This window comes from Tetrao urogallus (genome assembly GCF_951394365.1).
Source record: "Tetrao urogallus genome assembly, chromosome: 1".
NCBI classification, from domain to species: Eukaryota; Metazoa; Chordata; class Aves; order Galliformes; family Phasianidae; genus Tetrao; species Tetrao urogallus.
Window position 1 is genome coordinate 129,273,071 of NC_136813.1, and position 20,664 is coordinate 129,293,734.

The window sequence follows — 20,664 nt, forward strand, 5'->3', positions numbered from 1 at the left end:
AAAATAAGAGCATCGTTTCTCTCTTGTGTGTGCAGAACTCTTTTAAGGAACAAGCAAAATCCAGGCTTTGCATCCATGACATGACCAGGAGCAGCACAATGGTGTTGTTGTGTGGGTTCAAATTCACGTGCAGTGGATTTGATCTCCTCTGAGACCACCGTGATGTCATTGCACTTACGTTCCTGTGTCAATTCCTGGGACTTGTTCCTCCTTCTTGGGACAAGCTGCTTGCTTGTGGGGATTTCTACTATCACAGGTGGAACAAAGAAAGACGGGTAATACTGGAAAGCCCATGAGGTTGAAGTTGATGGTTAAGAGCTTCCTACACAGCCACCCACCCATGCTTGGTGCTGGGAGTGTTCCTGCCCAACTGACCTGTTGTACACAGCAGCTTCAGTCATCACAGAGTAGAGGGAAAACAAGCACTTGCCCTGACCCAGTCATTTCATGGAACTTAGGCAGCCTATCCCAGTCATCAGCTGTGGCCTCTCAGCTGGGACGCCTGCACAGGCCTGCAGTCATCCATGGGAAGCAGCTGGACACCAGAACGCTGGTCCAAGCAAAGCCCTGGCTTAGGCTTAGGCCAGACATGCTTTATGAGTGTCCCTATCACACAGCCCGATGGGATTGAAGTACATTTTTTTTAACCTAGGTCTTCTAAACATGCCATAATGTGATTATCACATATAGTGAAAAATGAGGTGATAGGTCTCAAGTGATAAAGATTACCAGGATTCAACAGATTTCAGAAGATCAGTGGAATAAAGTTGTGAGCCCTTATAGAAATGGTTACGAAAAAATACAGATGGACAAAATGTATTGAAGAGGAAACCCAGAAATTTGTCAGAAAAAAAAAAAAAACTTACATAGTGCAATCTGAGAAACATTTCTAGAACTATTGTAACAGATATACATCTTAAACCAGAGACATTCTGAGTCATTGTCTAAATAATGTCATGTATCTAAATAATTTATCTCTTCAGCTGCATTGCACTATAAGGTCATTTAAATAAAAATGGAACATTTTCTTCTCTAAAATCAACAAGGAATCATCAAAAGAGTGAAACTGTTTCTCAGTTGGACATTGTTGCTGAAATGAATAAGTGCTCTTTCTTATGTGCAAAAACAGTAAACAAGTTTGTCTCATTTGAATGCGTATTTATTATGTTATCATCTCATCGAGGGGATGCTGATGTTGTATGTTTGTATCTATTAAATTTGCATTACACTTTGTCTCATGCTTGCATTTCACATTAGCAAATTCTGCCACTCCCCTAGTTCAGAATGTATTTCCAGAGGGGAGAGATTAATGCAGCCTCAGACAAGGCCAGAAGGCATGCTCCAGGGGTACCCTTCCAGGTGCCTCAGCAGATCCTCTGGCATGGTTATTGAGCTACCTTATGGGGGGATCATATGTAGCTCTTTGGGACGGAGCTTTTTCCTTGTGGCCCAATTGGCTGAGGCCCACAGTAAGTGCCCCTGATAGAAGAATTGGGTTGTTGCTTTAACTTGCTTACACGGGGTCACTGCTCTCTGGTATTACAGTGTGAGGTGACCCTATCATAGAATCATAGAATCGTAGAATGGCCTGGGTTGAAAAAGACTTCAAAGGCTATCTAGTTTCAATCCCCATGCAATGGGCAAGGCCACCAACTACTAGAATACTCACCAACCACTATGTTGTCTGCTGACTCGCACCAAGAAATGTGGCTCTGCTGGCCCTTCTGCTGAGGTGGTTGCTTCTCTTTCCCACATCCTATGGACTCCCTGCCATTGCTGTGAGCCATGGCTTGAGCTGATTGTATCTGTATGGCTTTTCAGAGCAGGGCCTCATGATGAGCCAGCTCCACCACTGCTGGAATGCCCTTCCCAGAAGAGGTAGGATGTTGTGATCTCTCAGACTAGAATAAGGGCAATGCATATTAATGATGTATTGTCATACAGTTTGTGCTCGAGTCCAGACCTCACACGGCTAGACCAAGGAAACCTGAAATATTACTCTAGTGCTACTAATAGGTTATTATTTTAATAGTGGTGAAGTTACCTGAAATACCTGAGAGATCCTACTAGTTGGCAGCTCACCCAATGGCAGCTCTCCTGCCCTGCTAATATTTGGACCACCCAAAAAACTTGCTGAAAAGTGATTAATGCCATCGTTGTAGCATCCATTCTAGACCAGAAGTGGAATTTAAAGAGGAGTCAAAAGTTGGCATAAAGGCAGTTATGAGACCTGGAGGGCAAAAGCATTTCTTACTCTCCATAATGCTTCTTCTTAACCATTTCAGTGCATTCCTAAAGTCAATGAAAACAACAATTTAAATCCCCTGTATTCAAATGAGGATTAAAAAAAGACTAGTGGGCTGAAATTAATGGTGACTCACAAATGAATCAGCTATTGAACACTCATTCAAAATCTGTTTTCAATAAGAAAAAAATAGTATGAATAATTGGAAATTAAGGAGATTTTGCAAGTAAATTCTTGGAGCTATTTAGTGAGTGGAAGTAAGGAATTCCAGAAAGTGTAAAAGAGAGAGTGCACTAAGAAAATCAGTTAGTGCTGTTACTGACTACTGGCATGTACATTTGAAAAAAGGTAAGATATCAGATGAATGTAACAAAGAATTTGACTTTCACTTTTTGAATGTCTTGAGAGATCCAACTGCGTATGAGACATTTGTCCTTCGAGTGAGTAGAACACATCAGTTGTCCACTGCTTGTGACCCCAATCCAACTGGTCACTCACTGCAGGCATGCATTGTCCTGTATAGCATCCTTTGTGTTTTCACAGTACTCAAGGATATTTACACTGATACATTAAATGCTTCTCAAGCACCAAGGGCTCTCAGGACACAAAATATATAGAGCACAGAAAGTACAGAGTTTTATCATAAGGAGAAATAAAGTGTCTGATTTGCTTTGATTCGGCCCAGGACTTACTTCTGCTTTTTATTTTTTAATTTTTTTTTCTGGTGATGGAGGAAAGAACACCAAGGCTAGCACTAAAACAGTATTACTGTCCCTGGCTCTCATTCACTTGCAGGTGCTAAGCCAATGTAACACCTAAAGGCAGAGGGGAATAGCAGTTTATCTCTTGCTGGAACTATTTTTTCCCCTGGAAAGGGAAAGAAAACCCCTACAATAAACAGGTCGTTATCATCTTGTGGGAGTCTTTATTTATGCATCCAAAGAAGTGAGTCAATCGACACCCTCTTAACTCTACCAGCCTTCAGTAACAGCTTTCTAAATCCCTATGGGTTCTAACCCTTTATTCTGGCATTGTTGATTACTCATGCATAATTCTCATAATCTGCCATCTGAAATTAGCTCTTGTTCCCAATTTATACTGTATGAATTTTCACATATAATATGTTTTCAAAGGTTTCAGATTTGGGGTTAAAAGTGTCTCACACAAAACTTTGGCCATAGTCGCCACAGGAAAATATATATGCACCAAGACATGTGAATAAAATATTATCTGGACAAAGCACCTGAAAGAAAAGCAAAACTAAGCAGTTGCATTAATTTACCTTGCCAAACTCACTTCCAATTTCAACAGCTGGATAAGGTGGTTTGCTCATCTGGGTCCTACAAGTCATTCTTGTGACTTGGTGTGAGTCATTCTTGTGACCTGGATGCATTAAACATCTGCAAATGCAATTTGACCAAGTGAAGAGTCACATCAGTTCTGCTAGACAGCGAATCATTGCCTCCATGAAGTATCACTGAAATTTATAAACAAAAGTCCCTTTCTTTTCCCTTTAGCTGCTACATGACAGACAACATAGAACAGCTCAGCATTTCACTCAATATGCCTTTTTTAGCTAACCATTATTAACCATCACCCACTGAACATTAAGAGTCTGTTTGAAAGTATCATCCAGAGAACTGAATCACTGCTGTGACACGGTACACAAGCATGCATCTTTTTATTTGAAGTAGTAACAATTGCCGAGCTCTGAGGGATGCAAATATAATGAACTCAAACCAAGAGACATACAAAAGTGATTTTGAAAAGAGGAGCTAAAGTCTCGGTCTGAAAAAGTTTTAAGGTGCATGAGAATACAGCTGAATGTTTTGCCTACCTGTTGATGAACGTCTCCCAAAATGATAAAGCCTGAACATGGCAGAGACACCCTATGCAGTAGTCAAAGGTGTTCTGTTATTGTTTGAGTGTCCTCTGCTGGACATATTGCTGCATAGCAATAAAGCCACGAACACGTGTTGAGTTTTGCTTAGAAAACAACAGAACTACAAAAATTCAAAATAGTTCCTATGTTTCATACTCAACTAAAAAAACAAAACAAAAAAGAAAAGCTCTTAATAAAATGCCACAACTTCTGAGATTTAAAAAAAAATAATTATTTATGGCATAATTTTTTTGCTGCTGAACTAAGAGAAAAATGCTTATTGGAAAAATACTGCTGTTGTCAGTTTTGCAGTGGCAAAGGGTTGCAGTGACTCACTTAGATAAGGAAGAATTTTGCTCAAGGGCCTTGTTTTTCTTTCGAATTCCAATTGAACTTGATGAAATCAGAATGCTGTTGTAGACTGCTGCTTGCCATTCCAGCACCACTCCACGCATCTGCACGTGGAATCATTCCCACGTTTGGTGGGACCCTGGGATGTGGCTGTTCTGCCAGCACTCATCTTTGACCCCATTCAGAAACTGTTGACTAGCTCTGCTGAGAACACCACGGGAGACTTTTCATTACCTTTTGAGAACTTGGTTTGGTTCAAGTAATTTATTTGGTCTGTTACTTGTAGCCAAGTACACGTGAGGTCATACCTCACTGTAAGATTTCCTTTTTGTTGACCGTAGGTTTACTATTCCTTTGCCTTTCTGAACTTTCTAAGCTATTAGTTAGTTATTCATGACATAATTAAAGTTGTTTTTAAAAGAAGCTGTCCTGATTTATGTTACGCTGTTCCAGATGGCGTTCTAAGTATGCGATTCCTTTTCTGCCTCAGAAGAACTTGCCAAATGTTCACTGTTTTTGCAGTTATCTTCTTTATTCATAGGAACATCTTCTCTTCCTCCATTTTCTGCAAGCTTGGCATTCTTATTTTGAAAGTTTCTCTTTATCAATATAAAGAAAAGGATCGCAAACAAGTAGGAAGAAGCTCTCAACACCGCTGACAAACCAAGGTACAAATATCTGTCAGATAGAGAATAAAAGTCAGTGTCTTTTCTTCAAGTCAAAGAAAATCACTTTTAAAGACTTTCAAGGCTCACAGAGGTATAAAAATCAGATAGAAGCTCAGGGGAAGGCAATTCTAAAACTCACTCTTTGTGAATGGTATCACAGGGTAGACATTTTGACAACTATAATCGTCTGTTAAAGAATTTAAAGATTTTTATTTGCTTATGAACGTTGTTACAGAGGTAATTTGTTTACCTTCCCTTTCACTGGTAAATCATGCAACCCTTGGTTTTTTTAATTTGACTCAAAGGATATTAGAACAGGTATTCCATTCTAAAAAGTTCCTGTCATTTATATTGAAGGGTTTTTGCACAATGTAAAAACTGAGTGAAGAGCCAAGAATTTGATTTTTTATCTTAAAATTTCTCAATTTCAGGAATTCTGGGATGACCAAAATCTGAGTTGAGACCATTATGTTTGATCAGTGGCCTCACATATTACAATATGACAAATCAAGGAGGGTCTGTATAGACAAAATGCTTGGGACTTCTGATGCTATACTTTGCTTTACCTGAATGCATTGGAGTCGTATAGCCTGCAAGCCCCTCGCTGCCCACATCTCGTGCTTGCCCATTTCAAGCATGTTTTGTCAATCAGTGCCCCAAAATAAACTGGTGCAGGGATCCCAGCTGCAAGGGAATAAGCAAAAATGTCTCAAGATACCACAGGAAAAGACATTTTTTAAAATTAGCATTATATTTTCTTAGAAGCAAATCATTTGCTGCAATAGCAGCAATATGTGAGTTGGACTTTGAGGACCTTTCCTATATCAGAATAAATGTAAGCTGGGACACCCTCTTTGTGCCATAGGGTTTGTCAGCCTAGGGAATGTGGTCTGATGGTGGAGATTTGGCTGGGCTTCTAGCATGCATGCTGCTTCTTCCATCATAATGGTTTCTTGAGCATGGCATCCACTGCATACTAAGATGATGCAGAAGAGAGCTGGACTGCAGCACTGAACAGATGCAGAGGTCACATTTCCACATACAGCTTAAATTAACTGTGCTGGCTTTTTATCTCTGTCAGATAGCAGCTGATAGTGCCTTCCATCTGAAGGGGCAGCACCAGGTATACATGACTAGAGGTACTGAATATGCTTTTCAAAAATGTTTATGAGTGTAGAACAACCAAAATCCTGGCATGACTTGGACAGATATGAGCTTATGCTTTATTGGAAAAGATGGCAGACACAAGACAGAATCTTACCCTTTCTGAATCAAAGGTGAGTGTTCAGATAAATGCAGGTTTCAGTGTAGATAGGACCATGTTTCACATTACTTTTGCTTCTACGTGGGTTTCTTGCATTCTTACATAGGAAATTATTTTGTAGGAACAGGTATGTTCTCAGCCTGTTGTACCCTAGGTTTCTTGTGACAGTGTGAACTCAATAAGTTGCCTATAAAGGCCTGTAAATTATGATCATTAAGCTGTGGCCAAGGTATGACGGGAGAAATGCTGTTCTGGGGATGTTCCTTAGAGAATGAAGAGGGGAGTATGCCAGATTTGATCTCCAAGTCACTGAAGAGAAATGTTGGCTTTCATGAATCAGTGACTACAGCTCTTCACCTTCATACAGTAGAAGGAGCACACTCTCTCAAACGGGTGAAAAAAAAAAAAAAAGCTTTATAGAAAGGGGGAGGTTCTTTTCTTGTGATGTTTTTCTTTCCTCGTGGCCAGAAAAGCTTCCAGAATCCCGTTGGCTTTGCTAGTCCTGAGTGATGGAGAAATTCTTCCCAAACAGTGTTTGACAAGGAAAATAAAAAAGGACAAAATGTATGTACACCTTGCTGTCTCCAAGATCTCATCACAATCAGGACTAGAGACTACAGCCCAAATTTGTAAGTTGCTGTCAATTTTTTAGGCATCAAAGCAAATCCATGTAGTTCGATTCTTCACAACACATTTTTCTATACTTATGAAAAACTCTTCCTATTGTGTCGATAAAGAGAATGAAAGAAAACACAGAGATGCTTTCTTGCACATCTAGGCACCTTAATCAACAGTCTCATTAACAACCTCAAGTAAAAAAGGAAAAAGAGAAGAGCGTTGCCTTGTGCTTATAGGGAAATGAAATTTAATCATCTCAGGAAAGCAAAGTTCCAATGTGGAGAAAACAATCTGCTGTGAGCAGAGTTGTATTAGTGTTGAATGAAGAGCATTTCTTTTTGATCTTGCATCACTGTGTCTCAGTTAGCCATCGGGCAAATGATAAGTTCGAGACTTTCCAGAATTATTTAGAAATCCAAGACAGTATTTTAATTTTGCTCAGAAACTCTGCCTGTTTTGAAAAGCCAGGCTCCCAAAGTGCAACATCATTTAATCAACAAGTCAGAGCTTTTCAAAATTGCATTAGCTGACTTCTCAGTGAACTCTACACTGTATTTTGGGCCTCCAGAAACAACCCAGGATTTTCAGGTATTTCAAGTATACGTCTGGTTTACGGATGGTTGTTACATTCTTGTCATTTAAAGCCAAGCAAGCAGGTACCTTTGTTAGTCAGAAGCATGTCTCTTACCTAGCATTCTCATAACAAGAGTGTGCAGACCAACTGCAAGAGATTTCAACTCCGGCTGAACGCATCTGAAAGAGAGATGAATGAGTAAGAAGGATTTGCCTATCAAGCATTTAGACATATCTATTGCTGTTAATTTCACCCAACTAAACACTCAGAAAATGACATAAAACTAAGCTTTGGAAGGAGAGTGCTTCCTATGTCTGCTGAAAAGGTACAAAGTGGTATGAAAATGGGAATTAATCTATTGTTTTCTATCACATATCTCCTGGGAAGTCCATTCACTAAGTATAGTTAAGTAAGAATTTTTAAAGGAATAGTCATGGTCTAAACTAGTGTTAATGAAATAGATTTCTAAACTGCCTTGGTTCCCTGGCATACATGTTCTTTACCTGATGGGAGATATCATATTGTCCTAGGACAAAAATTTTGCAAGCAGCAGCATTAAGGCAGCACCTTTTTATACACAAATGTCAGCACTTCCTGAACTACGCAATGCCCATCTGTCTCATGGAGAACCACATTTCAAACATCCAGACTGTTCACTGATCTTATTATATATCCAGTCTCTAATATCTCCTTACAAATATTAATATGGTCAGCCCTCAGAAAAATATTTCACAGAGGTGAATTCACTTTCTGTTTTCCATGTTCATTAAGGATGACATAATGCCCTTAGGACTTCCACTGAATTTGCCACTGATTGAAAATTCTTTTTAGGTTACTGAAAAGTATATTCTAATTTGCATACTTTGTTCTGAAGCACACCCTGGTGTGCCTGCACCTGGTATACTTCAACAGACATGAGCACCTGAGCCTCAAACTGAACCATCAGAGGTTCTGAATACCCTAACATCTGAAGAGCCCAATATGTCAGATGACTCCACATCCAGAAATCTTGACAAATGCATGCTATTTTAAATCCACACGGACAAAATATCCAAGCAGGGAAAGAGGATGTGTCCTGGAAAGCTAGTAATAAGAAAAAACATTATGTGGTATTTGGAAGCAACACACTAGAACCAACTTATTGGCAATGGCCAACCAAGGTTTGATATTAACAGCTGCAGATATAAGCAGAATGACAAAACACATTAGATAAATCATGTTATACTGCAAGAGAGTTGCCTTCTCTCAAAGAAAAGAGAAAAAAAAATAGATATGACTTTGATCACCTCACTATAAAGCCTGAGCCATCATTACACAGTTTAACTTACCTGTACATAATCAAATATGCTGGAGTGCCTCCCAGTGCAAAGCAAAAGCCACTTATGACTTGTATTACTGTATAATAAATAAACATCATTGAACAACTGTCACTTTTTGGACATTGCCCCAAAGTGACAGAGCTATTTCCTGACCATGAACTGCTGGTTTCAAGACAGCTGCAGTTATGGAAGACCTGGAAGACACAAAACAGATTAGGTAAGACATTTTTCAGGCAATGAAGAATCCTGCTATCAGACAGAGTCTGAAGCCTATTTTCTTGTTTGCCTATCCTTAAGGCAGTGGGCAGCAGCTTCTTTACTACAAACTGCGCTCAGATTAGGAAGGGATATTCAAGTATGCTCCTAGCATTGCACACAACATCAAGTTTTAGAAGATGTATGGAATATCTGCAGAACTTCTGAACCTGTCTTTATGTCTCTGGAGGGCTGCTAGAGGGGAAAAGCGAGGTTCAGGGGGTGTGCCTTTTGTTGCTAGTTGTCTTTGCCTGTTAATGGCGTTTTCTGTGGAAGGCACCCGGATCCCAGGTCCCCCTCTTCTAAAGCTGATCCACAAGCTGATCCACCAAAGTTACCTAAAAGCAGCAGCTTGTCAAGATGCAGCTTATGCAGACTGCCTTAGAGCAGCAGAAGGTGTACAGATAGCATAAAAGCAATATCTTTTATAGGACTTGAAGACAAGAAGATCTACTAATATAAGGGGAACTGCAGGCCATGAACCTCAACCTCTACAGAGAAAGACTTTTATGCTGGACCACAGTCTCAGTCTCATAGACCCTCAGACATGCCTACTAAACTGCTATCACTTTAAGGATGTGCATCATGGAGGATGCTATGATATGTTAGCACCCTTCAACTATTGACTAAAAACTTCAGAGCAACCAAATCATGGTTTATAAAAGGCAGACCACAAATAAACTTCAGAAAGCAGGTAAACATTTTGAACTGTTATTTTCCCCCTCTTACATTCAATCCACAAAATTCTGCAGCCACATGGCATAAATACCTTAGTGGTAGTTCCCCAGTAACTTTGTTTTCCATTAAACACATTATACTACTGAAACCCCCGATGCAAATGGAAAGCAAGCTATTAAAAAGCTACAAAAACTTGAGCATGCTCTTACCATGTTCTTCCCATGTCCCTCTGAAATCGTGCATCCAGCTGTACATGCTGAAACATATGTCAGCCCATTGCTTCCACACACAGGATCCCACACATTGGTGGCACATTTGCAGCCAGAATTGCAGTCAGAATATATGGCATTTTCATGATATGGAATGGGTTTGCTTAGGAGTTGAGACAAGAGTAAGAACTTTTAATTCAGCACTGAGATCAGTGTGGTCCCTTCTGTGTGACAGTGTCTTTGTTCTCATAAGACCAGGGCTTACATTTCAATATTTGAACGTCTAAAATATTGATCTTTCTGCTTCACATTTCATTTCACTCATGCTGATATTAAAATGATCACTAGATTATTAATAACGCTAGGACAAAATTTGCTACTACTGATTTTAACTCCCAGGCATATAAAGAAAAGAAAAAACTGAAACTGTTTGAGAGGTCGGCTGTACCTAGAGACTTATCAGGTACTTCTTCAGCTGTTGGCAAAAATGCACCCATAGAAACTAGACTTCTGGGAGCATATGCAAATCCAAATGCAAGTGTTTTTCTGGGTGCCTTGGAAAGCCACCTCCTAATGCACAGCTCCTGTTCTGGTATCTTTGTTTGCTCAGGGAACTAACAATAGCTTTTAACTTTTGAATATTTGTTCTGTCTTGACAGGAGAGAACGTCTCCGATAGGGATTGAAGCTTCATTTTGTTTAAGAGCAGGCTGAGAGTCTGATGTGCTGCAGCCTTTCTAAATCCATGCAGGATGTGCTACCAATGTACAGTGTACACATTCTTCATCTTTTTACTGGGTCTGAATAAACTTTGCAAGAAAATTATTTCTGATGTAGAGATGGCACAGCGTGAAACACAAGCATCACTCCCACAGCAGCCAAAATTCCTGCATTAGTAATGATGTGATTTTGATAATGTGATTCTGACTGAACTTTTACCAGTCCTGCTGCTGATCAGCAGAACTATGACAATGACGCTTGGTATTTTTTGCTCCCTCTAAGCATTGCAAAAGCATGCTTGTCTTTCAGATCTCATGTCCTTGTACAGTATTTGAACTGTTGCTGCCGTAAAGAAAAACCTTCTCTTCATTTTATACTCACCCATCATATGATGCTGTAATTCCTGCTACCACATGGTTCTCACAGCCAACAAAAAAGTGCAAGAGAGTGAAGGAATAGGCAATAAAAGACATGGTAAATGCAAACTTGGTTGCTCCAATGATGCTCATTTTATACTTTTTCATTATTATTCCTCCCAGGAAAATTCCAATTCCAACAGGTGGTAAAGTTGTCAATCCTGAAAGAGGTTATTGAAGAGGAATAAAATAAAAAAGAGGTTAAAATAAGTTAATCACACTGGGTTTAAGAGTCAAACTCCATTCTTTAGTTGATGTCCCTGGCAGTGGTATGTTGTATGACTGTAGATGGCTTTCCACCCAACCTAATTTTTGGGTTGCATATACTATTTTGAAGTCTGTTCTCAAAACAGACTGTATGTCTGGCTAGCAAGCTGACAGTGATTTGTCCTCTCTTCAAGCAAGGTATCCCTCAATCAGATGTTAGAGAATTTAAAACTCCCCTGACCCCATTAATTGCATATTTTGAGTACCCTTGCTAGAATATAATGTTATTAATACTATATGATATAAATATCATAATGTAGTATTGTAATCATAATTAAACATAAACATAAATAATAGAATATAATTATTTATTCTGTCCCCATAGACACTAAAACTAGCTTATATGCTGCTTTCATATAATTAAGTTCAGGAAAGAAAAAGATGCCAGAACTTCTCCCAGTTCAACCATTATAAAATGAACTGTCATTGCAGTGTAACTCACCTATTAGAAAGTTAGATTTAGATGCAGACTGTCCATACTGCTGTTCCATGTACTTTGGCTTGTAAGTCAAGAAGCCGATAAAGCTAGTGAATTGTAACAGTGAGCAACACAAAAATGTAACGTACATTCGATTAGTCAATAATTTTTTCAGAGAGGTATAGAAATCTGAAAGAAAGAGATAAATGAGTTGGCTTTAAAGCTATGTAAAATTATTACAGGTGAGTAATCCATGAAATTTAGGGCAAAATCCTTCTTTTAACTGTCCAAGGGCAAATTATACTGATCTTCATTTGCTAGTGAGTACCTGAAAGCAAAACCAGGCTATTGGAAAACTCTAGATGTTAAGGTAGGAGGAGAGAACTTTAACAGAAGAGTGAATTGCAGGTTAAGGCCTGAGTTCTGTGCATGTGAAGACGAAAGGGCTCCATGCAGCAAAGGCTACTTTCAGCTTACAAGTTTCAAGGCTAAGTGACTGGTGCTTTTGTAGGGAAGCACATCTTCCATTGGGATCTGAACTTAGGAGGAATCTTTGGTGATAGAAAGCATCTCTTCCCTTCACCTTTCCTCCCCTTTCCTAGTATAAGGTCTGCACAATCAGAATTCAAGCCTGCTGTGTTTTCCTCAGGCAGCAATGATCTTCAGAATCTTCACAAGCTCTGTGATGACCAGAAAAATGATTTGGTTTTCCAGAATGTAAAAGGAAACTTCTAATATTTTCTTTAGGTCTTGATTCAGAAATGATGTTTCCTCTACTCCAATTCCTATTGCAGAATTTCTGAAGTAGGTGCCATACAGGTAATCATAAATGCCCCACAGTCTTGAAGAAGCTCTTTGACTTCTCATAATACTTATTGGATAACTCCTTTCCTGGGGATAGCTAACTCATTTACTCATTTAATTGTACGTTTACTCATGTAAGTGTAGGGGAGGTAAAGTATTCTGCAGAAGTATCACATTTTTACTGTAATTTGCTTTCCATAATTACCTGACACACACAAAACACTTGCCTTTCAGCATTGTTGACCACTTTATTGGCTTAGATTTTGCAGGAGGAATTGTCTTCCTCGTGGCTTCCATATTTTCCAGGAGACCAGGTGAAGTTTTGTCCTTATTGGCTTTCACAGGCTTTTCCAGACTCTTCGGCAGGAAGCAAAATGGAATAGCGGCTAGGAAACTGATCACTCCACCTATTAAAAAACCAAGCCACCATGCACCCACCCAGCGAGAGTCTTGTGGAGTGATAGCAATTTTTCCTATAATCAAATGAAACAGAACCGAGTTAAATGAGAAGATGAAACTTTCCACACTTAATTTGCTAAAATACCTATATTTGTACAGTGGTTGAATTTCAGCAGTAACGATGAACACCAAATAAGAGAACTTTTACGCAGTGAAGGCATCAAAACTCATATCCTCTGCTGTGGGGGGGGATCATCCAGTTGGAAATAAATGATTTTAAGGTCCCTTCCAATCCAAGTCAGTCTATGATTTTATGATCAACAAAAACTGTAAAATTAACGTGCTAGCAGAATCTTCTCATTAAGATTGCAACTTAACTTAGAAAAAATTCTTTAGTCTCTCAGCATTCTTGTTACTAAATTCTAAGATTAAACACGTATTTTAATCCTTGAAACCTAGAAGGTTCTAAAATGTTCCTTGTCTAATTCAGCCTTCACCCCCAAAAGCTTCCAGTAATTTAATAAAATTATAACAAAGTACAAAATACAATTAATAAAAATGATATAATTAAGGTAAATTAAATAGAATTAAGTTAATACAATTAGTATTTAGCTTACTTTTACTTTGCCTATTTTGCTTACCTAAATCCACAAATCCAACATCCACGTAGAGTCTGGCACAAAAGGATCCCAGCAGGAAACCAAACATTGGGCCGAACATGCCTATTGTGTGCAAACATGCTGAAAATATAATGAAGCAGATGATAGTACATTTTAATGGGTGAATGTTTTCTCCTGCAGAGGATAAACAACCTCTTATATTAAGAATCTCCCCGTTTATTTTATGTTGACGTTACCTACATATACAGGAACATTCTCTTCTTTAGCAAAATCGTCAAGATAAGAGATGCCCAGTGGTGTTATTGGAGTCTCACCAATTCCACGTAACATGTTTCCCAGTAAGATATATATCCACATATATGATGATGGCTCTTTCTCACAGGCTGTAGATAATGAGATGTTAGATTTTCATTATAGAATAGTTTAAGGGGAAATATAGAGACAAATCACAGGAAGTTCAGCACATGGTTATACGTTAGTATTTAAGGTTTGAACAGCATTCTCCTTAAAGAAGATCAATGAGAGGCTGTCAACCTCCTTACATCTTTTAATAATCTTTATAAATCACATTCCTCCACCTTCACAGTATTTGATTCCTAAAGGTACAGGTAAGTATCACCCGTCAGAAAAAAAAAGTCCATGTGGAAAAAAAAAAAAAAAGGCAGACTGATATTATCATTAGTATGTTATCTGGAAGATAAAATAAAAAGTTTGAGATGGTTGGTGTGTACAGTTTGACTCTCTCTTTACCCATTTCCCATGCAAAGCAACTCGTATAACATCTGTATTCCATGTTGTAAGTAAGATCAGAGAAATCTCAACTAACTTCCAGTTGACTCTGTACAACTTCTCTTTCTCTCTTGCCATCTCTTCCTCCAAACCTGAGTAACTGAAACCCTTCAGAAATCTTTTTGCAAACAGACTCAGCATCTCTTTCAGAGTTAGGGTCATTTTATAGAAAATTGGAATGTGAACATAGGAAAACTCTGATCTGGGTCCTAGTATTTTCTGGATGTTTCTTCTCCAGACAAAATGCACAAAGTGCACTGAAGTATTTGTAATGTTCTCAGGAAGGTAGAGATTGAAGTTAGAAACCTAACTGCGCATCTTGCACTGGACAATTATTTATTCCACATTTAACCAAAGGAAAAACTAACTCCTATATTTAAATTTACACATACAGTTCCTTACCAGACTGGGATGTGTCCAAAAAGGTTTTATTCAAATCTTGATGTGGAGAGCAGGGGTTTATGCTTGAGGTGGAGTTGGCTGAAGATCTTGTGTCTGATGCTGTTTCATACTTATAACTGAAAACATATAACAGTAGCTTTAGAAGCAAGGCTCAGTATAGAAATGCTAGTACAGTAGGCAAGGAATGGCTTGAATGCTATTTCCTTAAAGGTATTTTTGTTTATGTATCAATCCAAAATGCTACTGAAGGAGTAAGAAGAAAGTTTACTTAAGTATATTTTAAAAATATGTAATAAATACAATTACATTATATTTTTGGAATAAATTGTTGTAATAAAAATATGTAATATCAGAAGGGAACAGCAAATAAAAGTTAGAAATACTCATCTGGAAGATTTAACATTTTAAGCTGGAAATTACTTCTGAAAGTAATTCAGGCAGGACTGAATATGTGCTGTCAACATTTAGGGTCTGGTCGAAGTTAGATCCCTATGCTGACCATATTATCAGGGAGAAAAAGAACAATCTCTGGAGTCCAAATCTCCCTTTCTATCTTGTATAAAAATTTCTGTGAGGATAGGGAAGAAGCAAGGAAGGCAGATATCAGCCTTGCTGAGGAGCATGTGCAATGAGCTTCTGCGGAACAACACAGTAAAGCACATAGTCTGCTTCTAGGAACTAGGCTGGCTCTATTTGATTAGGAAGGCTTATTTTTCATGTTGAAACAAAGAGTATTCATCATAGGAAAAAGTGCAGAATAGTTTCCTCACAAAAGTTCAGGCTGTGATCCATGAGACACTTTATGAGTTTCCCAGTGCAGATAAGCTAAATGCTCAGCTTCACTTAAGCAGTGGAAAATACAAGTCTGATGCTAGTGCAAGATCTACCATCATAAAAATATATATTATTTAAGTTCCTCTGAACCTAGAGAAGACGAAGAGACATTAGTTTTAGCAGACATGAACATGGACATGCAAGGATGCAACAAGAAAGGCCCGCTAGGAATTAAATCTGGTGAGGGAGGTCAAGGAATACAGGAAGGACTTCTTTAATTGTATCACAAGCAAAAGGAAGACTAGGGAAAATGCGGGCCCACTGCTAAATGAGATGGGTGCACTGATAATGGGAGACACTGAGAAGATGGAGTTACTGAATGCCTTGCCTTTTTTGCATCAGTCTTTACTGCTAAGGCTGCCCCTCAGAAATCCCAGACTTTGGAATTAGGAGAGCCTGGTGAAAGGAAGATTTCCCCTTGCTCAAGGAGGATCTGGTCAGAGATCCTCTAGTAAATTTAATGCACACAAATCCATGGGACCCAACGGTGTACCTATGAGTACTGAGGGAGCTGACAGATGTGACTTCCAAACTGCTCTCTATCATCTATGAAATGTCATGGAGAATGGGAGAGGTGCTTGAGCACTGGAGGAAATCTAGTGTCACTCCAGTCTTCAGAAAGGTCAAGAAGGAGGAGCCAGGAAACCACTGGCCAGTCAATCTCTGTCCCTGAGGAAGTGACATAAAAGCTTATTCTGAAATTCATCTTTGAGCACATAGAAGAAAAGGAGGTTATCAAAAGGAAACAGCATGCATGATTGATCAGGTAGCCATGAGTGGTTGGGCAGTATATGTTGTCTACAATGACTTCAGAAAAGCTTTTGTGACCCTCAGCTTCCTTGTAATGAAGCTTAAGAAGAGAAGACAGTGAGGTAGCCTGAGGACTGGCCAACAGTCAGGGCTCAGAGAGTTGTGATCAGTGGTGCAGCATCTAGTTGGAGGCCTGTAATTAGTGATGTTACATAGGAGTTGGTACTGGGTGTGGCCCTGTTCATTATCTTCATCAGTGACCTAGATGAAGATACAGAGCCCACCCTCAGCAAGTTTGCTGATGATATGGAGCGGGGAAGAATGGCTGACACACCTGAAGGCTGTGTTGCCATTCAGGAAGATCTGGACAGGCTGGAGAGCTGAGTGAAGAGGAACCTGGTTAGGTTCAACGAGGATGTGTAGGGTCCTACACCTTGGAAGGAATAACATATGCATCAGTACAGGTTAGGGGCTGACCTGCTGGAGAAGAGCTCTGAAAAGAAAGTGTGTCGTGCACGACAATAGGTTAATCATGAGCCAGCACTGCATCCTTGTGGTCAAGAAGACCAGTGGTATCCTGGGATGCATTAAAAAGAGCGTCAAGGCAGGTAATTTTCCACCTATACTCTGCCTTGGTGAGGCCAGGTGAGGAGAACTGTGTCCAGTTCTGGGAAACTCATTTCAAAAAAGATAGGGAATCTTTAGAGAGAGTCCAGTGGAGGGCTACAAAAATGATGAGGGGCCTGGAGCTTCTTCCTTCTGAGGAAAGGCTGAGAAACCTGAGACTGTTCAGACTGGAGAACACTAAGAGAGGATCTTGTCAACACTAAATGGTGAGTGTGAAGAGGATGGGACCACGCTCTTTTTGTTGGTGCTGATTGGCAGAACAAGGCACAAGCCAGAAGACAGAAGGTTCAATCTGAACAAGAGGAAAAACTTCTTAACTTTAAGGCGACAGAGCACTGAAACAGGCTGTCCAGAGAGGCTGTGGAGTCTCTTTCTCTGGAGATATTCAGAACCAGCCCAGACACCTTCCTGTGCAACCTACTCAAAAGGATCTGCTTCAGCAGGAGATTGGACTAAATGATCTCCCTTGCAAGAGGTCCCTTGCAAGACCTATGACTCTGTGATTCTGTGATTTGGAACAGAAAATGAGCCAGGACCATTTCTATGAGCACCAGGACATCTGCTGGCTCTGAAGCTGAAAGCTGCTTCTGTAAGGAGAGCACAATCTGTTTCACAAATACACCATCTTACACAAGTCTCTAGTTCCCTCAAGTCCAATGCTATGTTACTCTAATCAGTCTTGATCTGTACTTACTATCCCATGAAGAAATGAGGCATTGCTGTTAAAACACTTCCCAAAGCCATAATAAAGCATCCAACAGCAATTACTTTGGGCCTATGAAGTTTAGCTCCAAAGTAGCTTACAAATGCAATCACCAGCAAATTACCTGGAAAATAATGAACAAAATTAATACTAGATGCCTTGTCTCATATTTCTCTGAACAGTTTTCTGCATATTATGGAGTAATATTACCCATCTCGAAGCTTCCATCGATGAAACCAACAGTAGAGGATGGAAGGTCAAATCTTCGTTCAATTTGTGTGATGGAACTTTTCATAATTGTACCAGACAAAGCTTTACTGAAGTAGCTGAATGATAAAGCAGCAAGAAACACCTGAGGGAAGATTGAGATAGAAAATTGGAGGTAGAGGCAAGGGAAGATGTCACATAGAAATCAAAATATTTTTGAAACTATGTGGAGCAATCATCATGGTGTATGCTTGTTACTCAAATTACACTGACAACACTGTGTTTGAATTTTCTGTACTCTGGTTATGAGAGTGGTGCCATTGATTTTTGCTCACCACTCAGCTTTTCCCTGCTGGAAAGGGCTGGTGATAGGTGTTGCACTGAAAGCTCCCACTTGCTTTACACTGAATGTAAATTCAGGGTTGCAACAGCCATCTTAGTGACCAGAAAGCCTGATCTGACCTGTGTTGTAAGCCAGAGGTGGCCCAAAGCAGAAATCCTGAGGGCTATAGAATTTAAATTTGGCAGTGAAAAAACTGGGGACTGCTTGCCTTGCTGACATCCTGTGGTTACAGCTGAGGCCCATGTTGGGCAGTAAAAATAGTGAGATTTCTAGATGTTGCGGAAATGTAGATTTTGTCGCATATGCGCATCGTCAAGACTGATTTAATGAAATTAATCTCACCTACAATTAATCTCAGCTCCAATTGTTTTCTGTTTGGGTCTCATGACACTTATTTTATGCCAGTTCATAACCGTTTCTAACTCAAACATATAAGTAGCCATGAAACCAAAATAAAGTCTTTGCACAAGATTCTGTGACGTCTCTGGAAATAGCACAGGCTGATTTGTTCATCACTGTCTAAAATGTATTGAGATGTGTGCATTTTGTCTGTGTCACTTGTATATCAAATATCTGACAACAAAAAGCTTGACATTCTTTTTAATTTTTATAGTTGCTTCCACTAACACACATTTTGTCTTTTGCAAATTAAAATGTATTTGATAAGAAGTTAAACTAAGTTTGTTTAAAGATTGTCCAACTATTTCAACATAATCTAAAAACAAATAGACTTACTGCTCAGTGGGTAAAAGTTCCAATACAACACAAGTAAAGTAAACAAAAGTAAATATAGGCTTAGACTTTGCAGTTCTATCCAATGTAAGAAATGCAGTCAATGACATGTTTGAAAATAGGTGTATTTATTGTCTTTTGGTCTAGGAATGAAGATAAAATCTCACAAGCACAGACTTTGTCCTGGTGTTTTAGATCTCCTGAGCTCAACTGGCAAAAGAAAAAGGTCTGCAAGAATCACTTTTTTTGCCTTGCACTGAAAGCAGTGTTCTCCTGAATGTTTTGGCTAAAATCACGAACTGCTAATAAGCATGAACACACAAACAATGACCTAGATATTAAAAGTTTGAAAGTGCAGTCCCCATGTAAGCATAAAATGTTTGACAACAAGAAGAAGAACAGTTTGTCTTGTACCACCAAAAGGTTGTGTTCACTGAAGGCTAATTTCCATAAAGTCATTCACAGGAACATATAGACGTAGATCCACAGGCTTGCAGCACTGCCTGTGCATATAATAGTGAAGTCTGTCCTGTGAGTCTTCCAGAGAGCTCAGATTCTATATCTGTGGTGTATATGAGTGGTATCTCTGAGTCAGATAAAATAAAAAATATAAGAAACTTCACCTGATACTCCGTCCAAATCACTCCAGATGTATAAAAAGCTTGCAACTGCCTATTTTTTTTCATTAATCTTTCATTTTACAGAATTTTTTATAGAGATGAATGTGTTATAGCTCCACAGAGTCTGCAGAATTTAATCCGAGATAAAGCTGGCTGAAGAACTAGTCAAAGTATAAATCTAAACACATTGGTATCACAAGAAAACTTGCCCAGGTAATATTCACACCTCAGCCAGAAGCAATAAATACTAAAGGCTTTAATATGAAAGCAAAATTCTCTTTGGTTTACTGGCTCTGTTCAATCTATTCTTCCTGCGCACTCCATTTCGGCGCTAAAAATGAGTGTTGACAGCAAGCTCCAGACATCAGTGTATAATAACCACCAATTTTAGGATGCCTCATGTCCTCCATTTGAGACTGCTACCTCTGTTCAGTAACAAAAATGAGGACCTAACTGTGAATAACTTGAGAGTAAATATGTTAGGTCTGCACTTATTTTTGTTAGGACAGAGATAAGATCCAGCCCTCCCCTGTGCTCCTGGTGTGTATTCAGATCCAGAAGTGATACTGGGAAAAAGGAGGTGCTCCATAATGTCAGACCTTGAACAGCATTCCTTAACATACAACAGTGGTAATTCGTAGTGAGTAAGTAGTAAGCACCAAACCTTCAAGCCTGTGCAACAGGAGGCCTTCTTTTTGACTGCTAGATTTTCACTTGTTTCATTGTCCAAAAGCTGGGAAGGTTCTGCTTCTTGGCTTGAGTCATTGACATTGCTGGATTCAGTTTCTGCTGTCATGGTTGACTTCTCTGCTGAGTGATCTGAACCCAAGAGAAAATGATAACAGATATAAAAATACACATGCCAAAATAGAGTTGTCTGAGAATATCTCCAATGAAACAGTAGTCATGGGAAAGCACTGAGATGATGAAACTGAATTTTCCATTGGAATT

The 20,664-nt window shown here is 39.2% G+C and overlaps 1 protein-coding gene across 1 annotated transcript; it reads right to left on the reverse strand.

The window, feature by feature from the left end:
• Positions 1-4,939: 4,939 nt before the first annotated feature.
• On the reverse strand, positions 4,940-20,509 carry LOC306958190 (solute carrier organic anion transporter family member 1C1-like; the record flags this gene model as incomplete). The annotated part of the gene is made up of 14 exons (XM_079549623.1): positions 4,940-5,156; positions 5,713-5,830; positions 7,717-7,781; positions 8,931-9,115; positions 10,064-10,226; positions 11,164-11,359; positions 11,908-12,072; positions 12,915-13,160; positions 13,728-13,826; positions 13,943-14,089; positions 14,898-15,013; positions 17,803-17,935; positions 18,022-18,163; positions 20,378-20,509. 14 exons carry the CDS (start codon positions 20,507-20,509, stop codon positions 4,940-4,942), a joined length of 2,124 nt encoding a protein of 707 aa, XP_079405749.1.
• Between the last annotated feature and the right edge of the window lie 155 nt (positions 20,510-20,664).